Source organism: Entelurus aequoreus, linkage group LG05 (genome assembly GCF_033978785.1).
Source record: "Entelurus aequoreus isolate RoL-2023_Sb linkage group LG05, RoL_Eaeq_v1.1, whole genome shotgun sequence".
Taxonomy (NCBI): domain Eukaryota; kingdom Metazoa; phylum Chordata; class Actinopteri; order Syngnathiformes; family Syngnathidae; genus Entelurus; species Entelurus aequoreus.
In genome coordinates, this window is record NC_084735.1 from 26485776 (window position 1) to 26497468 (window position 11693).

Consider the following 11693-nt stretch of genomic DNA (forward strand, 5'->3'; position numbering starts at 1 on the left):
GAGATAAAAGTCACTGTGAATGTCCATTTCGCGTTCTCGACTCTCATTTTCAAGAGGATATAGTATCCGAGGTGGTTTAAAATACAAATCCGTGATCCACAATAGAAAAAGGAGAAAGTGTGGAATCCAATGAGCCCTTTTACCTAAGTTACGGTCAGAGCGAAAAAAGATACGTCCTGCACTGCACTCTAGTCCTTCACTCTCACGTTCCTCATCCACAAATCTTTCATCCTCGCTCAAATTAATGGGGTAATTGCCGCTTTCTCGGTCCGAATCGTTCTCGCTGCTGGTGTAAACAATGGGGAAATGTGAGGAGCCCTTCAACCTGCGACGTCACGCTACTTCCGGTACAGGCAAGGCTTTCTTTATCAGCGACCAAATGTTGCAAACTTTATCGTCGATGTTCTCTACTAAATCCTTTCAGCAAAAATATGGCAATATCGCGAAATGATCAAGTATGACACATAGAATGGATCTGCTATCCCCGTTTAAATAAAAAAAATTCATTTCAGTAGGCCTTTAAGATTTGTACTTTGGCTGAGGTAATGTAAAACAAAGGGACCTGTAGGTGACTGGAGTGCACGGTTGGCGTTCTGTTTCCACAGGTGAAGCTGGTCCTGCTCCAGTGGGTGGCGTGGTTCCTGCGGATGAAGCGTCCCGGCGAAGCGGAGAAACCCGAGAGGCCCCAGTGCGCCCCCCATCTACGTCGCTGTTCCTCAGGCTCCCACAGCGGCAGCATCCCGAACCATGGCGACCCCGCCCTGCACCCGCTGCACCCTCAGAACCTCGCCCCTCTCCACGCGGGGCACCTCCAATCTAGCGCCAACAACGGGAATCTTCTTTACATGGGCTTCCAGCCGATGGAGGAACCCTCAGTGCTCGTAGACGCCGCCCAGAGGAGTAACAACGCCCCCTCAGGACCGCGAAGTCCGCCACCGCATCTTCCGCCTCACCTGTGCAGCTCCCCAAGCCCCAACTTGGACGTGGTAGGATGCCCCAGCATTGTCTCCAGCGGCGTGGGGTTTGGAAACGCTGTGGGTCAGGCCGCAGGTCATGGGGACCCTTTGCTTCAGGCCATCCTGGAGGAGGTGCGCTACTTGGCGGACCGCTTCAGGGAGCAGGACGAGGCGGAGTGCGTGGCCGACCAGTGGAAGTTTGCGGGCGCCGTCATCGACCGCCTGTGCTTGGTGGCGTTCAGCGTCTTCAACATAATTTGCACCATCTCCATCCTCATGTCGGCGCCCAACTTTGCGGACGCGGTTTCCAAGGACTTTATCTGAACGCTCTTGAAGTATCAAGCGGGATCCAGAGAGACACATTCTCCTGCGGACGGAAGACTGCAGGAAAATGTGGATTTAGTGACTGAAGCGTTATTTGATGTGTGGTGAAATGTCAATCCAAACTTTGAGGCGGGGATGGAAAAGCCAGCCCGGGAAGAAAGTCCACACCTGGGAGCTTGACGGGAGGAAGGAAAGACTCCAATACAGTGAAGATGGAGGAGAACAAGACAAGGACATGCAGATGAGGGAAGATAAAGAAGACAGGAAGAGACGAAGGTGCTTGTCTATTATTCAATCCCGCGCGTCTAATGGCTGTCAAATTGAAAAGTCCTCCCATCATCTTTTAAAGTGCGACTAATCGGCTGTGAAAAGATAACTCTGGCTATTTTGCATTTCCAAAGGTCTTTTTATCTCTTAGTTAAGCTCATACCGGTGATCTCCAAAATGAATTGGAGCTGCATGTAGATGCAGATCTTAAATGGGCGGTAAAGCTACACAATCAATACAGAAAAGCAACATCTTATTAAAAGCTAGCTCAAGAGTGTCATTCAAGACGTAGAATCCCACAAAGGAAGCAGACTCGTCTCTCTCTCCCTCGCTCGGCAATGAACACAGGCAACAAAATCAATATTATAAAGATTTCCTGCTAGTGGCACAATGCCCCTAATTTGTGTCTAATGGAGATCTTCTGAGAGAGGGCTTAAAATAATCACAATAAACTAATTAAATCTAATACAAGAGCTGTAGCAAAATGTTAGCTTGCGCGGACTAGCTAACATATTTAGGAATTTTACAATTGCACCATCTTACAGTACTGTATTTTCCATAAAATGGCATGGTGGCATGATATCCGAAAACACATTCAAAACACACATTTCCCCTTTTGACTGTTTGAGTCACAAATAGACGATTCCCCCAAGCATCATACATTTAACATAAAAATCTGGAAACTGAGTTGCCAGTTCTTTATCGTAAAATGTACTTATATATATATATATAATTTCTACAACTCTTATTTTTTTGTGATAGAGATATTGGAGCACATACTTGTTGGTCACAAAAAACATTCATGAAGTTTGGTTATTTTATGAATTTATTATGGGTCTACTAAAAATGTGACCAAATCTGCTGGGTCAAAAGTATACATACAGCAATGTTAATATTTGGTTGCATGTCCCTTGGCAAGTTTCACTGCAATAAGGCGCTTTTGGTAGCCATCCACAAGCTTCTGGTTGAATTTTTGACCACTCCTCTTGACAAAATTGGTGCAGTTCAGCTAAATTTGTTGGTTGCCTCAGGAGCAAAAAGGGTATGACCATGCATCTTACTACCTACATGAACCATGAAGTGGCATGCTAACGAACCAACAAAAAAACAAACATGGACAATATTTTCCCCTTTTTTCTAGAACTTTTGCCCGTATCCCAGATTTTAAAATGGTAAGGTCTCGCTCATAGATGTAACTATGGTCTCTCCATTTTACATTATTTTCCAGACACAATTATTTTCCTTTTTGGCTTGAGACACAAATGGAATCTTCCGTTCTACTCCAGCACAAACAAACATGGTGTGCAACATTTTTTCACCCATTTTGCTAGTCCCAAATGGACAATTAATGCGATCCTATCCTGTATGGTTTTTGACCATGAAAGTCTATGAAATTTATAGGCATAATATTTAATAGAGCTCTTGTATTGGATCTGAATTTTGGTTTTACGTGCGGCTGTATCATTAGAGTGGGCAAGATCCTGCAGTTCCTGAGTGTTTCTTTAATCTCTCGACACCCACAACATTTCTCATCCTGAAATAAAAGTATTCTCTTGTCATATCTAATACGACCTGCTTCTCATAAAGGGGGAGGGAAGATGGGAAAGGAAACAGCTGACATGGCCTTAATTGATCAGTTGTTCAGAAAAGGAGAGACGAGTGGAAGAGGTCATTGGCGGAAAGTGTGAGGGGGGCATACGGGGTAATCTGTGGGATTTATGATGGAGGGGTTGAGACAAGAGGGATGGGGGCTACCGGGGACCATCAAAGGAAAGGTCGGGGTACTCCATCATCACAATACACACTGAGGAATAAACAGAAAATGACAATTTTGTGCGGTCACAAATGTGTGTCATGAGTTGTATTTATAGGTTGGCTTTCTCTTCTGAAAAAAAAAAAAAAGTGCAGTGTCAGCAAAGTGAGGACAGGCGGAGTTACGGTGTTCACTCATATGGAATAAAAGAAGGAGTGTGTGTGTGTGTGAGGAGGATGGAAATGATTGTTCTTCAAACCTTAACGTGGACACGTGCACCCACCCTCCTGAAAGCAGTGAAAAACAAAACTTAAAAAAAATAAAAACACGCGCAAACAACTACAGTCTACATATGAGGCGGATATTGCAATATTTTGTCCAAGAAGAGTTATATTTTGAAAAAAATAAAAATAAAGAAATGTGTTAGAGTGCTGAGGTTCAAGTACCATTATTGGTACGCAGGAGCCTTCTAGTTTTAGTACAAGACACATAATGTATTACAAACTACGCCATGCTGGAAGGCAGAGGTTGCAAAAAAACATGGTACTTAACAAAAAATGTAAACATGCAATATCCCATTTTTTTCTATGTAATGTCATGTGCAAAAGCCACCCTTTTTTGATGACTGTAATAAAAAAAACTCCTCTTATGTTAAGCCTAATTGTGGCGAGAACAGGCCCTTCATGTAAGGTAGCACATGTGTGCGCCTCTCTTGTGCAGCACTACATGACTGCATCCATCTAGCATCTCGGCGGCCAATCAATGACTTTTAATTACCACGGGCCCGCACGGCGCCGGTCGATAAGGCTGCCAAGAAGCCAAGCGGCGTGGTGGAATAAGAGATGAAGGATCCAGACCATTGATGGATGCCTGCTTCACCCTGGAAAGCATGGCCATGCATGTGCACGTGTTTGGTAGGTCTGATAACCTCCATGCACTGAACATGACAGGTCGTGCGTGGGGGGTGGGAGGGACACAAAGTGAAAGAAAGCTCCACCTGAGGAGGAGTGGTACTGGTTCAAAGAGTGGACAAAACTAAATTAGCATCCTGGAAGTCCATTCGGTTTACACTGCAGTGTCTTCACCTCAGCTTGACTTGGAAAGCTTTGCTTTTTCTTTGCCTTTTTCAGAGTGCCAGGACAGGAGGGTACCAGTGATGGCAACCACAGGCCCAGAAAGTAAAGTTATTAGCGATGAAAGCTTACATTCCTCTCTGTCTTGGTTGCTCGGTACAATATGGGAGTCAACACCAAGCTATCAATAATAATAATAATAAAACAAAATACACCAGAACATAGAATATAATAAGAAAGTGTTTCTAGAAATATTAACTTCTTTTGACACTTGTACAGTCAATCCTCGATTTTTGTTAGTAATCCATTCCAAAGAGTCATGCAAAAACCAAATCATGCAAAAACCGGAGCAATTTTTTCCAAGCCTGGCAGTTTTTGCTTCAGTGTTTCTCACCTTCTTTATCATAGTGCTGTCACTGGTCAACTCCCTTTGGCCCAATGAAAGGTTATTTTGCAGTCACACTTGAAAAAACCCAACAACATCCAAAATGGTATACCAACATTTTCATGGAAAACCGAATCACACAAAAGATGGGCGTATGAAAACGGAGTTTGATATGAGCATTTTGAATGTTAAAAAATGCCTTATATAGGTAATAAAGGTTTTAAGATGATGACTAACAGATTTATTCCATATTCATGGATGGAAAGACTTTAGAGACTCCATTGCACCTTCAAAAAACACATAAATCACCATCATCATCTCCAATATATAACTTTATTTAAAATTGTGTTACAATTTATTACTCTACATTTTCCATCTTCATGTGTCCTTTTATTGGTTAGTAAACCTTTTTTTAGAGTTAAAAACAACCTTGTAGCCTAAGCGGGCATGTCAGGTGTGACCCAAGATGCTCATCCATGCTGTTTAGGCAGCGTTTCGTCATCGTGTGCGTCGTTCGCTCCCCTAATTCAGCTTAAATAAATAAGGTCAGACAAACGTGAGTGCATTATAATTTGTTTTCTTTTTTCCAACCAGTACTATTTACAGTTATGTTGACGACAGTTTGCAGCATAGAGGCCCGGCGTTTCAAGACAAGGTGATAAGTCGCCCACAAAAATAAACAATAGTGACGTGTGAGCCTCACCAGACGTCAGTGGCCAACAAAAGAAGCAGTCTCCTTAGCGACGACCTGAGTCGCCTCTGCTATGCTTCTTTCACAGATAGTGACATATATAACAGACAGGACCACACTGCTGAGAAGAATCTGAAGTCTAACCGCGATGATGTAACTCTATGATGGATCGCAGAGTCATGTCCTTTCCCTCTCTTAACAGACAATATCAAACACAGCTGGAGCATGCTCTTTAACATTCCTGTCATCCCTCTGCTTCTGACTAAAAACAACACACAGTGACATTCACCTCATTGATGGCGGACAACGACACACACACACGCACGCACACACCGAGCCTGCAGCACAAACCTCCAAAGAGATAGCAGTGCTTTGCCTTATTAATTGTGGCGTGGATCTAGCCGGCCGACAGCACTGACAATGACACAGAGGCGTGTCGAGCTGGCATGGCGCTACCACGGCAACCGTATCCCAGTGCTATAATGATGGGACACCAACCTGAGGAGGAAGGTGCAAACACAAGCTAAAATACTGTATTTCTTCGTAAAGTTGCCTCTGCTGTGATAAGACATCAAGCCACAATTAATTGAAATGCTCGTTGCCCAATTTGAACAAGCAGTGGCCATAAATTTGTAATAACAAGGTTGTGCTGGTAATTAGCTGTTGCATGACTTTTGACACACCAGTGGACAGCAAACATGGCTGCGGAACATTTCAATCCTAAAAGAATTTGGGATTGAAAAAATTCATCAAACTAAAATAGATATTGCATATTTATTTAACTTTAAAAACACTATTCATATTTGAGATGTTTAAGTAAATTAGATTTAATTATTTAAAGGGGAATTATGAAAATGCATTTGAACATATAAAGGCCTCCTTGCAAAAACCTGGCAGTCTTTGCAGTTGAGTAAATAAACACCACCATATAAGGACGAAGTTTAGTCCAAAAGTCTATTAAGCTAAATCATGCAATCACAGACTGCTAAGTAACAGGGGCTTGTGCCCAGGATGCTGCAAAAGACGGACACTAATCCTGCACACGCAATTTTGTCAAACCACAAAATAACGAGACAAGCGTGCACCATTTTGTGCTACGGGAGCGCAGTGATATGCTGCACACAACAGTTAAAAAAACAACAACAGGACAACCGCCCTTCTTAGTGTTCATTCGTCCAAAGACAAAACAATTACCTGCCTCTTACGTAAGACATGCACAATCACGCAACATATTGGAACTTGAACGTGTGTTCAAGTGGTTGAATCTGCATTCTTATAAAGTTACTTTGAATTAAATAAAACATACCGGATCATTACTACTTTCAGGTTCGGCAATCGGCAATTAAACATTCAGACCTCTGACTTTAATGCATAAGGTTAGTTCAAGATGTAAACCTACTTAACAAAAAATATATACGGTAATATAGTGAAAAAACAATTAATACTGTGACATAAGGCAGACAGCTGGCGCACATGCACACACACACTTTGCGACATTGTTAATGGACCTTCTGCAGAGGAGGTACACTTTGCTAGTTGAGTAACACAGCCTTGGGGATAGCTTACACACGCACACACACACACACACACACACACACACACACACACACACACACACACACACACACACACACACACACACACACACACACACACACACACACACACACACACACACACACACACACACACACACACACACACACACACACACACACACACACACACACACACACACCAATCAATCGGACGCCAACAGCAATCTGCTTCCCTCTGCTGTCCATTTAGAGAACAGCAGCAATTGAAAATAATTTCTAAACATTTTTGTAATTATGCAAATCTGATAATCTGCCATGTCTTACTAGCCATAATGAGATTCCGACCAAAATATGACACGATAAATGGAGATACGGAACACCTCTGGGTTGCAAATGCATGTTAGATGAATGAATCACTTATTATAGCTCTTATATTAATCTATATTTGATCAGAAAAAGGCTTGTTAAACATACACAACAATAGGACAGTGAGTTTACATTTTGTGTCACCTGTGTTTTTGGACAGGTAAGAGAAACAAAACACAGACCCCCGCAAATAGAAAACACGTTATCAGTCTTCATGTCCAGCATCAATGTTGCATCTTTCGACTCGAGAAAAGGTAGTCTTTTTTTTCTGCCCACACTTTCCTTCCCCTTTGTCCGGTTCTCCCACTTTGTCTCAATGCCGAGCACAACCCGCCAGTCCCATTTTCAGGGGGTCAAGCATGGTGGATGAGCGTGATTTTTTTTTTTTTTAACGCCACAGGCCGCTTGCATGAGGAGGAGCATCTCACAGACACACTATGTAGACCTGGTGAATGAAATGAAAGCCTACTACTTCCCTTCATCGCTCGTCTTGGTGAGTATCCCTGGGTTTTGTTTTAATGGTGTGACTCTTCCAAACTCTCCCAAAACTGGTCGATCCAAGTATGAGTGTTTTCATAGGGGCGGGGAAGGGCCGTGAACCGCATCCTTGTGTCCCTCAAGTTCTGCTGTGGTCGATGGAGGGGCGCGCTCTCCGGGGTGTGACGATGCGAGTGGATATCAGTTCCGAGTTCAGAATGAGTGTTTTTTTTGTATTTTTTAGGAAGTGGCGATCTCCCCCCCTAGGTGGCGCCATCCCTTCTGCTGCGTCTCCAGAGGCGGCAGATATTCTGCAACAACAGACAGACGGGTCAAGGGAGGTTCTGAGTGAATGGCGTCACGTGACAGACAAAACCGAGATGTCCTCCATTGTCCCGCCGAGCTGGCCTTCACGACACCTCAACTGTAAGGTTCCTGGCAGGTACGAGAAATCCACTATCATCTTTTAGTTGTTTTTTTTTGCATTGCAGTCAGCCCCTTACACACATACATACACGTGTCGCCGCTGGTCTCACAACGTCCCACGTGAGCATAAACAGCTTCAACTTTGCACTTAGGCGGGCCTCGCTGACGGGCCCATCACGTGTTGACACTTTTGACTGAAGTGCTAAAGCGTCTCCTTGACAACTTGAGCTATGTTAGAACGGAAGATTTAAATGAAAACTTTGCAGGGCTGCTGAGACGTAATGTCACAGAGCATGACGTTATTCTATCCTATTTTTACATTACAGAAAATGCAGATAATAGAACTCTTTCCTAACCTTGTCCTTTCAGGCTGTCAGACAGGAATGTGGGCATCAATCATAAGACAGACATCACCCCTCTTCCCTTCTGCTAGTGCTTGCTTCTTACCGTTGTTGCTGCAGTTTTTGTTGTCTTTATCAGAAGCCTCCTCCTCAACCTGATGAACAGAAAAACGTGTTCAGAAAAAGCCACCACTTACACACCTTGCAAAGATACGCCTAAACAATAATAATCCGTATTTAGACATTTGACTTGGGAGTCATGTGTTTCCCCCACACCCACTGAATGAAAGAGGAAAGGAGTGGTCCCTACCTGTTTCCTCCACTTCAGCTCGCAGAAGACTCGCTCAAAGCACTCATGCATGTAGTTGAACTGGGGGAAGGGGAGGGAGGAGAACAACAAAAAAAAACAGTCCTCACAAATGCTTTTGTTTTCTGGTGCAATACAAACAATGTCCAAAGATTGCATTCATTTATCTATGATTATTATTTCAAGTGTAAAGCAGGTTCGCTCACATATGGAGTGAAAATCTTCACCCAGCGAGGCTTCTTCTCTCCCCGGGCGTACTCGAAGCAGAAGGCCATTCCCTCCTCGTCCGTGTCCCAGCGCTGCATCTCCCCCCACTCAAACACTATCACCTGGTTCTGAGATGGCGAGAGGGTAGCTTAGCATTGGGTCATACAACTAATTATACGATACAATTCCAATTGTGTTGAGTTGTCATTTAATATTAAATTTTTTTGGTGCTCTGAAATACAAAAATTCGGTAAATTAACTTTTTTTGGGACATTGACGGGTCAATGAATGAGTTTTTATGATTTACGCCTTTTTAACATTGTAGGCATTTGAAAAAAATATATTATGCATATGAAGGGGTCATATTATGATTTTTTTCCCTACATTTAAAACACTTGCTTGTAATGGTGGTTCTTTGGTCAAAATTTTGCATAGATTATGTTTTCAGACCGTTTTCAAGCTGCTTTCTGACCGTCTGTTCAAGATGTGCCGTTTGGTTAGGCAGTCTTATTTACTTGGCTCCACTCGACAGCATCTTCTCCCCACCATATTTGTTGTAGTTTTTAGCACTTCCATAGCAAGTCTACAGACAGATTAAGTTTGAACTATATGCTACTTTGTGATATGAAATGGCAACACCGGAGGATGCATGTGCGAGCCAATCTGCCTCACAACAAGAGGATAGACAAAAAGAAGGAGGTTATTGACTACAGCGTCAGACATCAATGGGGGACATGCGCAAAGCACTTTGGGTAAATTTCTACCATGAATGGATAATCTGCTTACGTCATCAATGGCAAAAAAGTCACCAAATGGACAAATTCCAAACAGCTCGTTTACCGTAAATATGAAGGAAGGCAATATTATTTTATAAATATCCCCGCAATGCCCTCACGGTTTGATTTAAAATGTTCGGGACCTATGCAGCTCTAAATCGACAAGGGGTGGCACTTTCGTGACTTCTGCTGTGCTTTTTTTGTGAACTTCTGGATCTGCCTCTTGGGAGCCTTTTGGCCATGAAGACCAGCTGCTGGGTCTCTGCCACACCAGAGTCCGTTTGGAGAGACTGGAAGAGATACGGATGAAGTGACAGGGCTGCGGAGCTAGCGCTGAGCGCCGGGACGGACAGGCTTCACAATGTCATGGCTAAATGAGCAGGTATCGGGCACCTGCATGCAAAGAACTCTGAAAACGTTTTCCATTTGGTAACTACCTTGTAGCCACGCACACTTGAGTAATATACTTCCGATGTTGCGACCTCTGTTTATATTAGTCATGTCAAAAATATACCTTCTCGCTGAATACTAATAAACACTTTAGAACTACAATTGGTTCGGAACTAACAGTTTTCAGATTGTAATCATTCAAATATAATTAGAAGCAAAGTAGACAACCTTCAAAGTTGTGGCTCAGAGAGATCTTCTCCCTATCCTGCAATTCAGTGCGGCGTTTAGGCTAGAGGAACAACGAGTACCTGTGGCTGAGGTGAGCGTTCAACAAATTTTGTTTGGATTGCATTTATACTGATATTTAATTTAAAAAACGCGGAAGTGATATTTTGACGAAAAAATTAATGTTTAAAAACACAGATTCCTGTGTTTTCGCAGACATTTCACATGCCAGATATTTAAACTAAACATTCCGTTACTTTTGGGTGGGCCGTGGTTTCATTTGCAATTTTGGAACATCTCTACGAACAAAAATATTGCAGACAGCCTCGAAAAACAGGTCATAAATGTAAGAGTGGAGAAAATATACACAAAAACAGCCAATTATCCAAACTAGATGTCATTGTGTCACCCGTCCCCGTGTCACGAATAGATTGCAGTCCTGTAATAAACACTGTTCTGTCACGATACTAATGAGTAGTATTCTGTAATTGCGACCTTAATACTAACATTTTGTACAAGTTACCTTCTTGGCTGACCACATTCTTTGCGACAACACACTCACCTCCAGCGTGCCGTCCTCCGTGCAAGCGTGCAACTTAAAGTGATGAATGCTGATGGCCGTGATGACGTGGCCCTTCCTCCTGGAGTCGCACGAGCAGTGGGGGAAAACCACCTCGTTGTAGCCCTCACAAGAGCGCAGCTGGCTCAGGTACTAACCAGTTTGAAGATGTGCGTGCGCACACACACGCACAAACACACAGACACACACACAAACACACAGACACGCACACACACACACACAGAGAGAGAGAGAACTCAGTCAGCAACAAAATAGTAACCAGCTATAACAGTTTTATCTTCATTTCTAAACACAGAGGGGGTTTCTGTTCATCTTTGTGACACTCCAGTAATGGCTCTAGTTTGTGCAGCAGCAAAAGAGCGCATCTCTCGCAAGTCCCCTCCCCGAACAAAGATGGGTTTGTGGGACTGACCGTGGCCATCTTGCGCTGCTCTGCCAGCTTTTGCAGCTGGTAGGATTTGTCCTCCGTTTTTATGAATCCCTTCTTCACATCATCCAGCGCCTAGTCAGCAGTGGAGGGATGGGGGGATTGGCATGAAGAGAAAACGTTTGAGGTCAATAAACAAAGAAAAGAAAATTAGTTCAGGCAATTTAACAGGGGTAAAAATCAG

The 11693-nt window shown here is 43.3% G+C and overlaps 2 protein-coding genes across 4 annotated transcripts in view; one reads left to right on the top strand and one right to left on the bottom strand.

Annotated features, from left to right (window-relative positions):
• Positions 1-3234, top strand: part of chrna11 (cholinergic receptor, nicotinic, alpha 11) — a 41158-nt gene extending 37924 nt beyond the window's left edge. For both annotated transcript variants that reach the window (XM_062047542.1, XM_062047543.1), the window contains exon 11: positions 606-3234. In XM_062047542.1, coding sequence (XP_061903526.1) covers positions 606-1280 — 675 coding nt within the window. In that variant the 3' untranslated portion in view covers positions 1281-3234. The remainder of the gene's footprint in view (positions 1-605) is intronic.
• Positions 3235-5057: 1823 nt separating this feature from the next.
• Positions 5058-11693, bottom strand: part of snx27a (sorting nexin 27a) — a 23946-nt gene continuing 17310 nt past the window's right edge. The window contains exons 8-13 of one of the 2 annotated variants that reach the window (XM_062047546.1): positions 11495-11584; positions 11065-11214; positions 9111-9239; positions 8908-8967; positions 8704-8752; positions 5058-8141 (exon numbers count right to left, since the gene is read on the bottom strand). In XM_062047546.1, coding sequence (XP_061903530.1) covers positions 8071-8141; positions 8704-8752; positions 8908-8967; positions 9111-9239; positions 11065-11214; positions 11495-11584 — 549 coding nt within the window. In that variant the 3' untranslated portion in view covers positions 5058-8070. Of the gene's footprint in view, positions 8142-8612; positions 8753-8907; positions 8968-9110; positions 9240-11064; positions 11215-11494; positions 11585-11693 lie in introns of those variants that run through there. The other variant, XM_062047545.1, reaches the window with a different exon arrangement.